Below are 19,420 nucleotides of genomic sequence, written 5' to 3' on the forward strand. Positions count from 1 at the left end.
ATCCTTTAGTGACAGGGGCACAGCAAAGTGAGTATGCACAATCCTCCTCTCCTACATCCTCCTAGAGGAGTTTTTTGACTAACCAATTTGATCTGTCATTTCCTTGTCACCTTCAAACCCTGAACCACATAGGCCGGGAGGTATCCGTGCTTTACTCGATGATTTTTTACGGGACCCCCATCCAACCATGTGTTGAGAAAGGGGGGCACCCAAACTCGAAAACCAGCTAACCACGAGTGGAAGACTCTAAAAACAGTCCATTTTCATACAACTGTTTTATATGTAACTGACCACCCTGTGTTGATTCCCACTAACGAATGTGTGGCCCAACAGCATTTAACTCTTGCAAACTACAACTACTTATTCAAAATGATGAAAATGGTATATGTGCCCATTTTGCCACTTGATTTCATGTCCAAAATGTTGTTGGACCAGGCAAAAAACAAGTGTTTTATATGTAACTGACCACCCTATGTTGATTCCCACTATCAACTTTGTGGCCCAATGGCATTTAAGCCTTAGAAAACTACAGCTACTTATTCTAAATGATAAAATATGGTGATTTTACCCCCTGATTTCATGCCCAAAACCTTTTTGGGTCAGGCTAAATACTATTGCAGTTTGTGTAAGGGATAACATTTAGTTTTAACATAATGTGAAATTAGTGATTCAACTTGATTTGATTCTTTAACAATAACCTTTTATGAATAAGAACCTGGAGCCTCGTATTTTTCAATGCTTTATAAAATTATTTAAGCACACACACATGTGCCTCATTGCAGTTATATTTGTTACTAAGCCATGCAGGCTATTCCTGAGGAGGAGAGAGGCATGGACCAGATGGCAGATGTTATGTCCACACACGACCTCTGCTAGTACTTCTTACTTCTGACCTGTTATTACCATATGTCCCAAATCTAAATATCCTCCAACAAGCGCCACTCCTCATTCTTCTCCTAAACAAAACCAGCCAATCACGACTCCCCTCTCATTTTGAACAGTGAGGCAAGAAGAATAAAATAGAATCCACAATTGGTTGTTTGTATACGGAGCTATAATTGGCTCAGACTGATTAGGTGGGAGGTTTCCATGCAGCAAGCTAGGAAATGGTCTGTGTCACTGCTGCCCTGCAGTCAGTGGTCCTACAGCCAGTGTGAGCTGTGCAGCAGGAGGGTATGTACCAGTCTATATAATATTACTATATTCATCCTGTGTGTGCAGCAAGCTAGGAAATGGTCTGTGTCACTGCTGCCCTGCAGTCAGTGGTCCTACAGACAGTGTGAGCTGTGCAGCAGGAGGGTATGTACCAGTCTATATAATATTACTATATTCATCCTGTGTGTGCAGCAAGCTAGGAAATGGTCTGTGTCACTGCTGCCCTGCAGTCAGTGGTCCTACAGCCAATGTGAGCTGTGCAGCAGGAGGGTATGTACCAGTCTATATAATATTACTATATTCATCCTGTGTGTGCAGCAAGCTAGGAAATGGTCTGTGTCACTGCTGCCCTGCAGTCAGTGGTCCTACAGCCAGTGTGAGCTGTGCAGCAGGAGGGTATGTACCAGTCTATATAATATTACTATATTCATCCTGTGTGTGCAGCACACCAGTAATGTGCCATTGGTAGAGGCAGATTTAGGATGCTACAACACTGAGATTTGTGTCACTAGCCACAAGCATTGGTCTTGTATTAAGATCTGTGCTTGTATACAAACTTTCAGGTGTGAACACATAGCTTAAATGGTAACAGTATAATTCATGCCCCAACATTTCACCAGCCACCTGCCTTAGATTAAAAATCCCTTGTTCATCTTTCGTTCTTTTGGTACTGATGTGTCATGGTTGTTGGTGATGTATAATTAATAAGTACTGGGAAAGCATGTGGCCACAGACACATATCTAGAGTATGTACCAGCAGTGGCCAACATATATATTTTTTTGGTGTAGCAGTAGTGTCTGACACACTTGTGTAACTGCATTTTTTTCAGTAGAAAAGTGGGATTAATACCCGGAAAAATAATGTTATTTCCTGTAATGCAGTAATTGAAAATCAAAATAAAGTTGTTCAAAAATTATATGTTGAATATTGGGACATATTTGTTTATTGAGAAAAGCATTCAGAAGTCTTACTGAATGCTGCTATATTTCTATGAAAGGCCTTTTATATCATTAGTCACTGCCTCGGATCAATACATAAACTGCTTTGTTGGTAGCGCACTATTCTTTCCTTCTTTTTTTGTACGTCCTTTATATATCAAACTGAGCATAATAGACAAACTAAGCAGTCTACATGCATTGTGTGTTTTCTTTGATCCTGGTATAAACTGTACCTACCTGCCAAGGTGTGCTCAGATGCTTTAAAAGTGTTTTTTGTTACATATTGAAAGGTTTCCATCTTTTGCCACTTACAATGTTAGGGTGTTTTATAGCATTAAGATATTGTTAATAAAGTGATCCACTACTGTTGCTATAATTTCACACCACGCCTCAATAACAGTGTGATTTATGGTTAATTTCACTTGTAAAAAATAGTAATGTTCTAATACTTACCTAGCATAGAAGAGAAACAGTAGGCAAAATATTACTTCCAATTATATTCACAATTATTTATGTTCACATGGACCTGTCAACAAGATTGTCAGCTTTTTAAATAAAATGCTGCATAATAACTCTTGCCAAAGTTATTTGATATTAATAATATAGAAATCTTGTTTGATAGGTGATGGTCAGTGCTCTACTTTTGTCATTGCTGCCCACTTTATATATACACTGAGTGCCCTTTATTGTTCTTTCTAGATATGTACAAATGTTAAATAGGGTGGGGGCTAGGTAAAAAACAAACAACATGATGCTAGTTTTATTGACAGGCCTACTTTCATCAGAAAAAAAAGTAAAGCAGCAATCCCATGAAAAACTTGTGTGTTTTTCACCATAAATGACTGTGGCATGTTATAATAAGGATATTGGTCATTACCATTTTGATGCAGTGAGCAGAAAGGTTTTGGTACACCTAGCTGAGCTCTGTCTGCACTGTAAAATCCTCCTTGCCCCCCTTCTGCTTTAACACAACATGCTGAGAGTTATGAGTTTGTGCTTGTGACTGGCAACAATAAAACCCTTTATAGAGATTTTGAAAAGGAGATAATGTTTTTTTTATATGAGGACAGCTAAGAAAAATGACTGCTTAAAGGTACTTAACTTGCTATTTAAAAAAACAATGTGGAATTGCTGCTTTATTATTTTTTTTTTGAGATAACAACAGATGGGCAAGAAAACTTTTATTATTAGTACTATCTTTTATTTATAAAGTGCCTACATATTGTATTTTGCTGTACATTGAGAGGATCATGATACAAACAGTAACATGAACAAAAAGTAAAGATGGCCTTGCCCAGATAAGCTTACAATTTAAGAGGTGTGTGTGGTACACTTGCTAGATAAATTGGCAGAATAACAGTTGTGCCTGTTGGTGGTAACACATGTTCACGGATACAGCCACAGCTGTAGTTTCTGGCTCTTTGTGGTTGGCAGTTACAGGCACAGCTGTAATTCCTGGCTCTGTGTGCTTGGCAGTTACGGGTACAGCGCTTGTTCCTGGCTCTGTGTGATTGGCAGTTACGGGTACAGCGCTTGTTCCTGGCTCTGTGTGGCTGGCGGTTACTCTATGGCAGTGGTTCCCAAACTTTCTCAGTTCGAAGCACCCTTAGGGTCACCATAATTTTTCCAAGGCACTCCTAAGCCAAAATAATTACCGGGTAGTCCTGTTTTTAAGTAGTTGGGTCAAAATGACGTAAGATGTATTTAGAACCCTTCACCATCACATTGTGCCCCTTCATCATATTACTGCACCCCTTTGCCATCTCACACACTGTCCCCCTCTTTGCCATCTCACACACTCTGTCCCCCTCTTTGCCATCTCACACACTGTGTCCCCCTCTTTGCCATCTCACACACTGTGTCCCCCTCTTTGCCATCTCACACACTGTGTCCCCCTCTTTGCCATCTCACACACTGTGTCCCCCTCTTTGCCATCTCACACACTGTGTCCCCCTCTTTGCCATCTCACACACTGTGTCCCCCTCTTTGCCATCTCACACACTGTGTCCCCCTCTTTGCCATCTCACACACTGTGTCCCCTCTTTGCCATCTCACACACTGTGTCCCCCTCTTTGCCATCTCACACACTGTGTCCCCCTCTTTGCCATCTCACACACTGTGTCCCCCTCTTTGCCATCTCGCACACTGTGTCCCCCTCTTTGCCATCTCGCACACTGTGTCCCCCTCTTTGCCATCTCGCACACTGTGTCCCCCTCTTTGCCATCTCGCACACTGTGTCCCCCTCTTTGCCATCTCGCACACTGTGTCCCCCTCTTTGCCATCTCGCACACTGTGTCCCCCTCTTTGCCATCTCGCACACTGTGTCCCCCTCTTTGCCATCTCGCACACTGTGTCCCCCTCTTTGCCATCTCGCACACTGTGTCCCCCTCTTTGCCATCTCGCACACTGTGTCCCCCTCTTTGCCATCTCGCACACTGTGTCCCGCTCTTTGCCATCTCGCACACTGTGTCCCGCTCTTTGCCATCTCGCACACTGTGTCCCGCTCTTTGCCATCTCGCACACTGTGTCCCGCTCTTTGCCATCTCGCACACTGTGTCCCGCTCTTTGCCATCTCGCACACTGTGTCCCGCTCTTTGCCATCTCGCACACTGTGTCCCGCTCTTTGCCATCTCGCACACTGTGTCCCGCTCTTTGCCATCTCGCACACTGTGTCCCCCTCTTTGCCATCTCGCACACTGTGTCCCCCTCTTTGCCATCTCGCACACTGTGTCCCCCTCTTTGCCATCTCGCACACTGTGTCCCCCTCTTTGCCATCTCGCACACTGTGTCCCCCTCTTTGCCATCTCGCACACTGTGTCCCCCTCTTTGCCATCTCGCACACTGTGTCCCCCTCTTTGCCATCTCGCACACTGTGTCCCCCTCTTTGCCATCTCGCACACTGTGTCCCCCTCTTTGCCATCTCGCACACTGTGTCCCCCTCTTTGCCATCTCGCACACTGTGTCCCCCTCTTTGCCATCTCGCACACTGTGTCCCCCTCTTTGCCATCTCGCACACTGTGTCCCCCTCTTTGCCATCTCGCACACTGTGTCCCCCTCTTTGCCATCTCGCACACTGTGTCCCCCTCTTTGCCATCTCGCACACTGTGTCCCCCTCTTTGCCATCTCGCACACTGTGTCCCCCTCTTTGCCATCTCGCACACTGTGTCCCCCTCTTTGCCATCTCGCACACTGTGTCCCCCTCTTTGCCATCTCGCACACTGTGTCCCCCTCTTTGCCATCTCGCACACTGTGTCCCCCTCTTTGCCATCTCGCACACTGTGTCCCCCTCTTTGCCATCTCGCACACTGTGTCCCCCTCTTTGCCATCTCGCACACTGTGTCCCCCTCTTTGCCATCTCGCACACTGTGTCCCCCTCTTTGCCATCTCGCACACTGTGTCCCCCTCTTTGCCATCTCGCACACTGTGTCCCCCTCTTTGCCATCTCGCACACTGTGTCCCCCTCTTTGCCATCTCGCACACTGTGTCCCCCTCTTTGCCATCTCGCACACTGTGTCCCCCTCTTTGCCATCTCGCACACTGTGTCCCCCTCTTTGCCATCTCGCACACTGTGTCCCCCTCTTTGCCATCTCGCACACTGTGTCCCCCTCTTTGCCATCTCGCACACTGTGTCCCCCTCTTTGCCATCTCGCACACTGTGTCCCCCTCTTTGCCATCTCGCACACTGTGTCCCCCTCTTTGCCATCTCGCACACTGTGTCCCCCTCTTTGCCATCTCGCACACTGTGTCCCCCTCTTTGCCATCTCGCACACTGTGTCCCCCTCTTTGCCATCTCGCACACTGTGTCCCCCTCTTTGCCATCTCGCACACTGTGTCCCCCTCTTTGCCATCTCGCACACTGTGTCCCCCTCTTTGCCATCTCGCACACTGTGTCCCCCTCTTTGCCATCTCGCACACTGTGTCCCCCTCTTTGCCATCTCGCACACTGTGTCCCCCTCTTTGCCATCTCGCACACTGTGTCCCCCTCTTTGCCATCTCGCACACTGTGTCCCCCTCTTTGCCATCTCGCACACTGTGTCCCCCTCTTTGCCATCTCGCACACTGTGTCCCCCTCTTTGCCATCTCGCACACTGTGTCCCCCTCTTTGCCATCTCGCACACTGTGTCCCCCTCTTTGCCATCTCGCACACTGTGTCCCCCTCTTTGCCATCTCGCACACTGTGTCCCCCTCTTTGCCATCTCGCACACTGTGTCCCCCTCTTTGCCATCTCGCACACTGTGTCCCCCTCTTTGCCATCTCGCACACTGTGTCCCCCTCTTTGCCATCTCGCACACTGTGTCCCCCTCTTTGCCATCTCGCACACTGTGTCCCCCTCTTTGCCATCTCGCACACTGTGTCCCCCTCTTTGCCATCTCGCACACTGTGTCCCCCTCTTTGCCATCTCGCACACTGTGTCCCCCTCTTTGCCATCTCGCACACTGTGTCCCCCTCTTTGCCATCTCGCACACTGTGTCCCCCTCTTTGCCATCTCGCACACTGTGTCCCCCTCTTTGCCATCTCGCACACTGTGTCCCCCTCTTTGCCATCTCGCACACTGTGTCCCCCTCTTTGCCATCTCGCACACTGTGTCCCCCTCTTTGCCATCTCGCACACTGTGTCCCCCTCTTTGCCATCTCGCACACTGTGTCCCCCTCTTTGCCATCTCGCACACTGTGTCCCCCTCTTTGCCATCTCGCACACTGTGTCCCCCTCTTTGCCATCTCGCACACTGTGTCCCCCTCTTTGCCATCTCGCACACTGTGTCCCCCTCTTTGCCATCTCGCACACTGTGTCCCCCTCTTTGCCATCTCGCACACTGTGTCCCCCTCTTTGCCATCTCGCACACTGTGTCCCCCTCTTTGCCATCTCGCACACTGTGTCCCCCTCTTTGCCATCTCGCACACTGTGTCCCCCTCTTTGCCATCTCGCACACTGTGTCCCCCTCTTTGCCATCTCGCACACTGTGTCCCCCTCTTTGCCATCTCGCACACTGTGTCCCCCTCTTTGCCATCTCGCACACTGTGTCCCCCTCTTTGCCATCTCGCACACTGTGTCCCCCTCTTTGCCATCTCGCACACTGTGTCCCCCTCTTTGCCATCTCGCACACTGTGTCCCCCTCTTTGCCATCTCGCACACTGTGTCCCCCTCTTTGCCATCTCGCACACTGTGTCCCCCTCTTTGCCATCTCGCACACTGTGTCCCCCTCTTTGCCATCTCGCACACTGTGTCCCCCTCTTTGCCATCTCGCACACTGTGTCCCCCTCTTTGCCATCTCGCACACTGTGTCCCCCTCTTTGCCATCTCGCACACTGTGTCCCCCTCTTTGCCATCTCGCACACTGTGTCCCCCTCTTTGCCATCTCGCACACTGTGTCCCCCTCTTTGCCATCTCGCACACTGTGTCCCCCTCTTTGCCATCTCGCACACTGTGTCCCCCTCTTTGCCATCTCGCACACTGTGTCCCCCTCTTTGCCATCTCGCACACTGTGTCCCCCTCTTTGCCATCTCGCACACTGTGTCCCCCTCTTTGCCATCTCGCACACTGTGTCCCCCTCTTTGCCATCTCGCACACTGTGTCCCCCTCTTTGCCATCTCGCACACTGTGTCCCCCTCTTTGCCATCTCGCACACTGTGTCCCCCTCTTTGCCATCTCGCACACTGTGTCCCCCTCTTTGCCATCTCGCACACTGTGTCCCCCTCTTTGCCATCTCGCACACTGTGTCCCCCTCTTTGCCATCTCGCACACTGTGTCCCCCTCTTTGCCATCTCGCACACTGTGTCCCCCTCTTTGCCATCTCGCACACTGTGTCCCCCTCTTTGCCATCTCGCACACTGTGTCCCCCTCTTTGCCATCTCGCACACTGTGTCCCCCTCTTTGCCATCTCGCACACTGTGTCCCCCTCTTTGCCATCTCGCACACTGTGTCCCCCTCTTTGCCATCTCGCACACTGTGTCCCCCTCTTTGCCATCTCGCACACTGTGTCCCCCTCTTTGCCATCTCGCACACTGTGTCCCCCTCTTTGCCATCTCGCACACTGTGTCCCCCTCTTTGCCATCTCGCACACTGTGTCCCCCTCTTTGCCATCTCGCACACTGTGTCCCCCTCTTTGCCATCTCGCACACTGTGTCCCCCTCTTTGCCATCTCGCACACTGTGTCCCCCTCTTTGCCATCTCGCACACTGTGTCCCCCTCTTTGCCATCTCGCACACTGTGTCCCCCTCTTTGCCATCTCGCACACTGTGTCCCCCTCTTTGCCATCTCGCACACTGTGTCCCCCTCTTTGCCATCTCGCACACTGTGTCCCCCTCTTTGCCATCTCGCACACTGTGTCCCCCTCTTTGCCATCTCGCACACTGTGTCCCCCTCTTTGCCATCTCGCACACTGTGTCCCCCTCTTTGCCATCTCGCACACTGTGTCCCCCTCTTTGCCATCTCGCACACTGTGTCCCCCTCTTTGCCATCTCGCACACTGTGTCCCCCTCTTTGCCATCTCGCACACTGTGTCCCCCTCTTTGCCATCTCGCACACTGTGTCCCCCTCTTTGCCATCTCGCACACTGTGTCCCCCTCTTTGCCATCTCGCACACTGTGTCCCCCTCTTTGCCATCTCGCACACTGTGTCCCCCTCTTTGCCATCTCGCACACTGTGTCCCCCTCTTTGCCATCTCGCACACTGTGTCCCCCTCTTTGCCATCTCGCACACTGTGTCCCCCTCTTTGCCATCTCGCACACTGTGTCCCCCTCTTTGCCATCTCGCACACTGTGTCCCCCTCTTTGCCATCTCGCACACTGTGTCCCCCTCTTTGCCATCTCGCACACTGTGTCCCCCTCTTTGCCATCTCGCACACTGTGTCCCCCTCTTTGCCATCTCGCACACTGTGTCCCCCTCTTTGCCATCTCGCACACTGTGTCCCCCTCTTTGCCATCTCGCACACTGTGTCCCCCTCTTTGCCATCTCGCACACTGTGTCCCCCTCTTTGCCATCTCGCACACTGTGTCCCCCTCTTTGCCATCTCGCACACTGTGTCCCCCTCTTTGCCATCTCGCACACTGTGTCCCCCTCTTTGCCATCTCGCACACTGTGTCCCCCTCTTTGCCATCTCGCACACTGTGTCCCCCTCTTTGCCATCTCGCACACTGTGTCCCCCTCTTTGCCATCTCGCACACTGTGTCCCCCTCTTTGCCATCTCGCACACTGTGTCCCCCTCTTTGCCATCTCGCACACTGTGTCCCCCTCTTTGCCATCTCGCACACTGTGTCCCCCTCTTTGCCATCTCGCACACTGTGTCCCCCTCTTTGCCATCTCGCACACTGTGTCCCCCTCTTTGCCATCTCGCACACTGTGTCCCCCTCTTTGCCATCTCGCACACTGTGTCCCCCTCTTTGCCATCTCGCACACTGTGTCCCCCTCTTTGCCATCTCGCACACTGTGTCCCCCTCTTTGCCATCTCGCACACTGTGTCCCCCTCTTTGCCATCTCGCACACTGTGTCCCCCTCTTTGCCATCTCGCACACTGTGTCCCCCTCTTTGCCATCTCGCACACTGTGTCCCCCTCTTTGCCATCTCGCACACTGTGTCCCCCTCTTTGCCATCTCGCACACTGTGTCCCCCTCTTTGCCATCTCGCACACTGTGTCCCCCTCTTTGCCATCTCGCACACTGTGTCCCCCTCTTTGCCATCTCGCACACTGTGTCCCCCTCTTTGCCATCTCGCACACTGTGTCCCCCTCTTTGCCATCTCGCACACTGTGTCCCCCTCTTTGCCATCTCGCACACTGTGTCCCCCTCTTTGCCATCTCGCACACTGTGTCCCCCTCTTTGCCATCTCGCACACTGTGTCCCCCTCTTTGCCATCTCGCACACTGTGTCCCCCTCTTTGCCATCTCGCACACTGTGTCCCCCTCTTTGCCATCTCGCACACTGTGTCCCCCTCTTTGCCATCTCGCACACTGTGTCCCCCTCTTTGCCATCTCGCACACTGTGTCCCCCTCTTTGCCATCTCGCACACTGTGTCCCCCTCTTTGCCATCTCGCACACTGTGTCCCCCTCTTTGCCATCTCGCACACTGTGTCCCCCTCTTTGCCATCTCGCACACTGTGTCCCCCTCTTTGCCATCTCGCACACTGTGTCCCCCTCTTTGCCATCTCGCACACTGTGTCCCCCTCTTTGCCATCTCGCACACTGTGTCCCCCTCTTTGCCATCTCGCACACTGTGTCCCCCTCTTTGCCATCTCGCACACTGTGTCCCCCTCTTTGCCATCTCGCACACTGTGTCCCCCTCTTTGCCATCTCGCACACTGTGTCCCCCTCTTTGCCATCTCGCACACTGTGTCCCCCTCTTTGCCATCTCGCACACTGTGTCCCCCTCTTTGCCATCTCGCACACTGTGTCCCCCTCTTTGCCATCTCGCACACTGTGTCCCCCTCTTTGCCATCTCGCACACTGTGTCCCCCTCTTTGCCATCTCGCACACTGTGTCCCCCTCTTTGCCATCTCGCACACTGTGTCCCCCTCTTTGCCATCTCGCACACTGTGTCCCCCTCTTTGCCATCTCGCACACTGTGTCCCCCCTCTTTGCCATCTCGCACACTGTGTCCCCCTCTTTGCCATCTCGCACACTGTGTCCCCCTCTTTGCCATCTCGCACACTGTGTCCCCCTCTTTGCCATCTCGCACACTGTGTCCCCCTCTTTGCCATCTCGCACACTGTGTCCCCCTCTTTGCCATCTCGCACACTGTGTCCCCCTCTTTGCCATCTCGCACACTGTGTCCCCCTCTTTGCCATCTCGCACACTGTGTCCCCCTCTTTGCCATCTCGCACACTGTGTCCCCCTCTTTGCCATCTCGCACACTGTGTCCCCCTCTTTGCCATCTCGCACACTGTGTCCCCCTCTTTGCCATCTCGCACACTGTGTCCCCCTCTTTGCCATCTCGCACACTGTGTCCCCCTCTTTGCCATCTCGCACACTGTGTCCCCCTCTTTGCCATCTCGCACCCTGTGTCCCCCTCCCCTCCTTCAGCGTCTCTCTCGCTCTCTGTGCCCCCCTTCACTCTCCGTTCCTTTACTTACCTTCTTCCTCATTTTCTGCTGTCTTCTTTTCTGATGTCTTCTCTCTGCTGCTACTCCTCACTGACACTGTCGGACGTGACAACGTCACGCCCGGCAGTCAGTGAGAACAATGAGGAGGATTCGGCGCTGGATGGGTAAGTTCTTCTTTTTCTTTTTTTTTTCCTTTTTTTACCAGAGGGCGATCGCGGCACCCCTGTGACAGCGCCGTGGCACCCCAGGGAGCCGCGGCGCACACTTTGGGAACTGCTGCTCTATGGTAATAATACAATTACCTAATACTTTTATAATACGGCTGTGGTAATTGCAATAAACCCATGATGTCCAGCTTTACAGAGCTCGCATGAAAGCCATAATTAATTACCTAAGTGTTTTCTTTGTGCCCCGCTTGTTCATCTTTTGCCCCTGAAGTATGTCTGTATGGATAAATGCCACTGTTGGCTCCAATATGTGTGTCTGCTTTTACAGTTTGCAATAGAACACAGCTATAAATACCAATAGAAACCTGTTTTCTAGCATACATTTAGAAAGTATGGTGTTTAGAGCCATATCTTATTCCAGAGAGTTTACCAGCAGTTTGTCCGTTCAGCTAATACACAAGTCAGTGTGCTCAGAAAGTTGGTTGAACAAATCCACAAACTTTAGTTTATGGGTTGCAAGCTGCTCCCGGTGTCTTTCCAGTGTTTGAAGTCACAAGCACAAAGTGAATTATTTAGTACTATTCTGAAGACATATCTCATCTCCACCTTTCAGTGAGCAGAGGGCAATGCACCAAGGGCAAACATATAGCCGCCTGTGAAGAACCTATAGTAGGTACTTTAGGACTAGTTTGATCTTGGCTATCTAATGAAATTACACAGTTCTTGATTTCTGTAAAAAAAAAAATATATATATATATATATCTTTGGAGATTACAAGTTCCTTGCAATGCTGAGAAAACATGTATATTGTTTAATGCCCATTTAGTATTGATTAGTTCGGTATAAATATTTTAATTTCTTTTCACTCCTATGAATTATCGTTAAGTGTTTCTCTTCTCTCCACACAGGGTCTCGCTGTGCGAGGACTACCAATGGCTGCCTGTCTTACACTACCCCTCCCCGTATAGTGTCCTGTGCTCTTTCACCCAGCACTCTGTTCTTCACAAATAACTGTGACTGTAATGTGCCAGACAAAATCAAGCAAATTACGGTTGCACTTACTAGACATGACCAGAGGTTATTACACTCGTCCTGTGTGACACATGTGCCTATGTCCTCTAATATACACACACATTTGCTGATAAATATATATGCATCTTCTCGTAGCCATGAGCTTTCTGATAGACAAGTATACATCCTGTTACACACGTGGATAGCTTGTTACTTCCATGCAGTACTTGCTATACATATATAGTCTGTTACATGCATACTGCAACTCCTCTATTTAGGCTGTTACATTTGCCAATGTTTACACCGCAGACTGGGACTTACACTGCACCAACAACCTTGAGTTTTCTGTAAAACTAGCACTCGCCAGGACTGGAATCTGGGACATCAAGCGTGAGACACTGTGAGCACTCTTTACACGGCATAATGTCTCAGGGAGTGTCACCTCCTCTTCTCCTATGGATGGAAGAGACGTGTTTAATGATGTTTCTTCGGACACGAAGACTGATTCTCCAGACCGGAGTCCTATTTTGTGTGGTGCTCCTGCTCCTCTGGGTCTCTGTGTTCCTGTATGGCAGCTTTTACTACTCCTATATGCCGACTGTTAAATACTCCTGCCCTGTGCACTACCAATACAAGTATGTATGATTGTACCTAACGCACTTTGTAAATAGTCTTTGCTCAAGTCTCCATGATTTTTAGAATTGTCCTACATGATCACATACATATTGAAATACAGAGATGTCTAGTCAGCAGAACTGCTGGGGGTCCGGTCAGCTGCTTGTCGCCATTTGTAACAGATAAAAGCAATAATAATTGCTTGTCAAGTGATTGCTCAAATGATACGAGTCTTAACTCCCATTTTATCCCTATCTTCCCAGTGGTGTAATAAACCCTCAAAGATTAAATGAACAAGTTACCTACCAAGTATTTTATATATTAATTTCCCCAATTGATAAATAAGATGTCAATGAGCACACGATGATGCAATCCAACTCACAGGTCATTATACTTGTGTTAAATAAAAAAAAATAAAGAAATAGCATCTGAATGGTGAAGTAGGCAGGACAAGCTGTGGCCCTGACAAATTGAACAACACTCTTTGTACTCTAAATTATCAGTGTTCCTGTGTCTGGAGAACAATCTGCTTTCTCTAAGGGTACTTGGCACATAATTCCTGTTGTTCTACTTATTGGTCAGGGTTCTCCATTAATCTCTACGTTGGTTCTGGTTGAGGAGGTTTCAGGGGTCCCCTTTGACCAATCTTTACTTGGTAATCCTCCACCCTCTACTTGCATTGCCAGAGCTCCCCTCAAGGTCTGGACCAGACGGTGGTTGCTTGTTGTAACTCAAAAAAAATAAAAGCTAAAATAGGTAAGATTAAGGTTTTACATAAATCACTCTCTGACATCAGAGTCACTCGGAGGAGAAGTAACTCTAGTAAGAATTGTCATGCGACTCCTTTGAGTACTAATTACTGGCCGCCTCTGTACTACATTTTACTAACTAGCCAGCTCTTTTCAAACCTTTTATTTTTCTATAACCACCTTTTCTGTTTTCAGTTTCATTATATAATTGTATATAACATATCGGTTCATATATTTTTTTATAGTAATGTTTGTGAATTTCTTTAATTGTCCAAGCCCCCTGCACTTAAGTCGCATCCTTTTCCCTCTATTCGTGATGCTTCCCAGGTAAATAGATCGTCAGAAGCATTTTGTATAACCAGTTTGGTAATTTTTCCCTCTTCAGCTCTGCTTGCAACCCACCACCCGGAATCCTGTGCTCTTTTCCCACAGCCAACGTGTCTCTTTTGAGGAATAACCGTGACAGGGTAAGAAGAAATATGTCATATGATCAATTTTGTAAAATACTTCCTCTCATCCATGTCTTCCCTGTGCTAAACCCTGCTGTTCAAAGGTAAACAATCATAAAAATAAATGTATAATCCTTAGAATATCTTAACACTACCTATCGTGTGTCCAGTACACTAGGTTTTTTGCTGTTTGTAGCTTTTGCAGAATGTCTTGTAGTTTCTATGGGATTCAGTGCCTGCCTTACTTGAGTATGAACTGATGTATTTTATGTATCATCACTCTGTTGTCCTCTCCATTAGGTACTTATGTATGGACAACCATACCGCATATCCCTGGAGCTTCAGGTCCCAGAGTCTACAGCTAATCAGGATCTTGGGATGTTTATGGTTTCAATGTCATGTTATACGCGAGGAGGGACGCCGATTTCTTACACTGCTCGTTCAGTGAGTTACTGCCACTTGTCTGTCACTTTCTTCCCATTTCCACATTTTCTTCTTGGTGATCATGTTGTTCTCTCACCAGGCAATGCTGCACTACAAATCTCCTCTCCTGAGAACCATAGAGACTCTGGCTTTTCTGCCTCTGTTACTGTCAGGGCTGCATGAGCAGAAGCAGTCTCTTGAAGTTGAGCTGCACGCTGAATATCGAGAGGATTCGGTTAGTGTTCCACTGGAAACCTCATTCAGTGCTTGGTTTGCTGAATTAATTTATTTTTAATTATTTTACTGTCTTTAATTCGTCCCCACTCAATCCTCCTCGTTTTCCCATCCTTTCCATTATTTTACTTTCTTTTATTTCATTGTCGGGTGGATTTTCATCATTTTCTTTCCCTTCGGCATATACCCCATATTTGTTGTATCTTTCTACCTCTCTTTAAAACTTTTTTTTTTTCTTTCTTCCAGTATGTCCCAACCACTGGGGCCGTGATAGAAATACAGAGTGTCCGCATACAAATATACAATGCTGAGCTAAGGGTCCATGCCTACTTTACTGGACTGAGGTGAGACATATACATATAGGGCCTGATTCATTAGTAAAGCAAAGCAAAAAAGATAAAAAAAATAACTTTGCACTTGGGCAAACCCATGTTGCATTGGAGGGGGAGGTGAATGTTAAATGTGAGGAAAAATGCATATTTGGGACAGGACATGTCTTAGATCCTCTTTAAAATTCAGTCTAAAAATAAAGCTATCAAGTATTTGTGTGTGCTATATGAAATTACAGCTAGTATTTTCATTTATGTGCAAACTAACAAACTAATTTGCACCCCTGCATTGTAACATGGTTTGTCCAGGAGCAAATATACACTTTTTTTTTTTTTTTTTTTTTTTTTTTTTTTGCCTTTTTTACTGAATCAGGCCCATAGACTCTAAGTTCTATTTATATATTCTACATACTTCACCTGAGTGATCATGTCGCATGCAGGGAAACTATTATGAAGCAGCTCTGAATTAAAACATTTGACTGATATTTATATATGCTGAGCATTTTTAAAATCTGGCTGCACAAGAATTCTTCAGTCCCCACTCTGCTCAGAGCAGAAGGCAACCTTTCCTAAACGTGTATATAAATGTAGTAACAATGCTAACCACTGTGCCGTTATGCCACTCTTAGTTTACAGCATTCGAAGCTAAGAGCACTGTAGGGGACATTTATTAAACCTCTAACGCAGGTGACTGCTAAAAAAACAAAAGTACTCTCTCAGCACCACATTTATATACACAGTTTTCCTAAATGTTACCCTATGCACATATCCTAGTGCCCCTGACTTTCCCCTCCCCTCTGTGGTGCATTGTTTAAACTGTAACACCAGCTTTAGCCTGTTATAATGTTGGTGTTCGGAAGAGCGGCACTACTGTCATTTTTAAATAGCTAATTTTTCAACTTCTGTAAATATTCTGATAAAATAATTTTTGTGCATTTACATGTTTAAAAAAAGATATTGTGACCGTAGAGATAACAATTGCCTCGAATATGAAGTCTAGACATATCGGTCATCTATCTTTTATTTGAAGGCGATGTAGACGCCTGGCTGAGCTGGATTATTTCTGCTATACTACAACAGGAATTTCTTGGCAGCAGAGGGTATGAGATGATTGGATGTGAAGTCACGTGATAGGGGCACATTCAGTCTTGTGACCTCCTCTTTTATATAATGTAATTTGTCTGGTGGTTTCCATCCCCCTTTTAAAAGCAATGTATTACACTTATGGTTTTTTTTTTTTTATTCCTTGGTGGACACAGTAATTTAAGCAGTGAGGACTTTTTACTAAATGTTGCACAATTATACATTCTTGATCCGATTATGTTGCACATTACTTTCAACACTGCAACATGCAAGCTATGCTTTGTTTTTATTGGCTAGTTACTTTTTTAACTTTCACTGCATAATTATCAATACGATGTTACAGCTTCTGACACTAGAGGGCAGTATCCCCCCCCCCCCCCTTTTTTTTTATTTTTTTTAATCAAGTAAAATTTTATTGCATTTTTTTACTTTTTAACAACAAAAAGAGCCCAAAACATTAGGCTGGTACAGTCAAAATGCATTATAACTCAGATTTTATGAACAGATTATGCACATTGTCTAGAATACAGGATACAATGAGGTAATAACATAACAATATTAACAGCAAATACAAAACTTTGTCTTTAATAATAAAGGCGGCTGGGTGTCTGCTCTGAACGCTGCATTAGGAAAGCTCCACCTCCCTCAATCCTTCTGTAACATATGGGGATGTTCTCCATCTGTACCAGATCCTTTCATATTTATCCACTAGATTCCTACTGGTGTACATGAACTTCTCATGGCCTACTGTGTCATTAACAAGATCAATCCAATTCCTCACGGTCGGGCCTTCCGGTGCTATCCACTTCCTAGCGATGACCACTTTCGCCAGCATAAGTATCGTGTTAATGAGTAATCTAATTAGCTTATGAATGTTTTTGTCCAAACCCAAACCAAATATACACAGTTCTGGCATCATGGCAGATACTCCCACCTCCAACCTGTTAATACAAACCCCCACCTCTATCCAAAAGTATGAGACCAAGGGGCACTCCCAGAGCATATGCCAAAAATTCCCTCTTTCACTCCCACACTTAGGACAGAGAACCACCTGACCCTCACTAAATTCAGAGAGCAGAAGAGGAGTAAGATACGCTCTGTGCAGCAGGAAAACCTGGACCTGGCGAAATTTAACCGATGCAGTGATTTGTTTCGGACTACACAACATAATATCCCATGCCTTATCACTAATTTGCCCAAGATCCCCCTCCCATTGGCCCCGCAACTCCGGCAATCCTCCCACACCCTTCCAATAGCAGGGAATACAGAGACGAAATTTGTCGCCTTGAGTCCAACCATGACAGCTGCACCATTAATGGATCTACATTAAAACTTGGGGCAGATCCACTGAACTGCGAGCCCAAAGCATGTCTCAACTGTAAGTACCTATAAAAGTAACCCCTAGGTTGCTCATATAATCCCCGTAATTGCTCAAACGAGTTCAGTATCCCATTATCATACAATTGTCCAATATGTACTATGTTGTAAATACGCCAAGCTCCAGCTCCCTCCATCTTGACCAGCTCACCAAAATCCAGATTATCCCAAAGTGGAGTACATGGATCCCAGTCCAATTCACCCCCAATTCGAGATGTCGCCACCCCTTCATGGCTTGTTTGAATAAAGGAGGATCACCCCCCGATTTCCTACCAGCTAAGAGAAACTGCGCCCGTGTATGTTTAGAGCCTGTCCCAGAGACTAGAAAATCATGCAGGTCCACACCCATCCGCGACCGGAACCATACCGCAATGTGTGCCACCTGAGGAGCAAAATAATAGAGCTGCAGATTCGGCAGAGCCAGGTTTGTCCCAGTTGATCAAACGCCCCGAGTACCTACCGAACACCGAGACCACGCGGAGTAACGCAGGTAATGACTTATTAGGATATGACAGAAAAAGCAGCATATCATCTGCGTAAAGGGCAATCTTGTCCGTCCTGCAGCCCACCTTCAACCCAGTAATATCTGACTCCATCCTAACAACACATGCCAGTGGCTCTATGGCCAAGGCAAATAGGGTGGGAGACAGAGGGCAACCCTGTCTTGTACCTCTAGCCATAACAAACTGACGGGACACACACCCATTTAAACAGACTCTAGCTGTAGGACAAGAATACAGAAATAGTACCCATTGAACAATAAACTGGCCCTCAGTATCCCTTTTTTTACAAACATATATTCAGTTCATTCTCCCTTTGCCTGTACAAATAGAAGCTAGCATTTGATATTTAGAGTGTATTATCGGAGAGACCTGTTTTTCTTTAGTGGCTGGTAAAATTAAGTCTGAATACACTTTTTTTTTTTTTCTCACCCTTTCTTTACTATCTTGGCTGTCTTAACCCCCCAACCCCCCCCCCCTTTGGCAGTTTTCGCATTTTATTTCCTAACGCACTGCTTCCATGATAGATTTCTTTGGAAATTCTTACCATTGATCAACACAAATTTCTCTGTAATGTAAAAGAAATAAAACACACTAAAGCTATTTCTTACTGTAAACAAAATAATGTATTATATAAATATTCACCCTTTTTGCTATAATAACCCCTAGTGGAATTGGTTGTCTTCAAATTGTTATGTAACCTGTGGAGTCCATCTGTGTACAATTAACAAAAATAAAATACCAGATTGATGACTTCCTATTATAGCTGCTGTATAGTTGTATTCATTTGCAGCCATTTTTGTAACTGGTAATAGTGCACATAACAGCAGAATTGTGCACTCCTCTTCCTTAGGGCAACAGAGAAAGCACAAGCACACCCAGCAAGCGTGAGATGATGTGAACTAATATACATCTCCATAATGCGAGATGAAATTCAGCGAGTAATTACCGTATTAACGGGAATATTTTTCAAGCACAGGATTTTCACCCGTCTCGCTAACAATTAAATACCCCCCTAAGTCTTGATGTTCATCGAGCCCCTTGGTACAAACAAATGAAATACCTATGCCCATCCCGATTTGGAAAAGGAGCTTGATCTAATGTCACAGTTGTGTTTATGTATTTCAATTATAGAATGCCTGCCATTGACAGTGGTATGTTTTTATGCCTAAATTCCCTACCTCAAACACTTGATTCTTTTTTCCTATTTTGTAAAATCTACATGGACAATAATAGAATATACACCATACCCTTAGCAGCACACTGCATGAGTGTGCATAGCGGCCAAGCGGATGGCAGAGGATCCTGCCCGGCAGCTGCAATTATGGTTTAAACTCAGTGAGAACAGTCATCCA

At 46.9% G+C, this 19,420-nt stretch overlaps 1 protein-coding gene across 2 annotated transcripts in view; it reads left to right on the plus strand.

Annotated features, from left to right (window-relative positions):
* The first annotated feature begins 1,216 nt into the window (after positions 1-1,216).
* The window catches only part of BSCL2 (BSCL2 lipid droplet biogenesis associated, seipin), a 38,004-nt gene continuing 19,800 nt past the window's right edge, over positions 1,217-19,420 (plus strand). The window contains exons 1-6 of one of the 2 annotated variants that reach the window (XM_075187647.1): positions 1,217-1,299; positions 12,204-12,941; positions 14,056-14,137; positions 14,420-14,563; positions 14,643-14,777; positions 15,023-15,120. In XM_075187647.1, coding sequence (XP_075043748.1) covers positions 12,730-12,941; positions 14,056-14,137; positions 14,420-14,563; positions 14,643-14,777; positions 15,023-15,120 — 671 coding nt within the window. In that variant the 5' untranslated portion in view covers positions 1,217-1,299; positions 12,204-12,729. Of the gene's footprint in view, positions 1,300-1,468; positions 1,552-12,203; positions 12,942-14,055; positions 14,138-14,419; positions 14,564-14,642; positions 14,778-15,022; positions 15,121-19,420 lie in introns of those variants that run through there. The other variant, XM_075187646.1, reaches the window with a different exon arrangement.

The sequence above is a fragment of the Mixophyes fleayi genome, chromosome 10 (genome assembly GCF_038048845.1).
Source record: "Mixophyes fleayi isolate aMixFle1 chromosome 10, aMixFle1.hap1, whole genome shotgun sequence".
NCBI lineage: Eukaryota > Metazoa > Chordata > Amphibia > Anura > Limnodynastidae > Mixophyes > Mixophyes fleayi.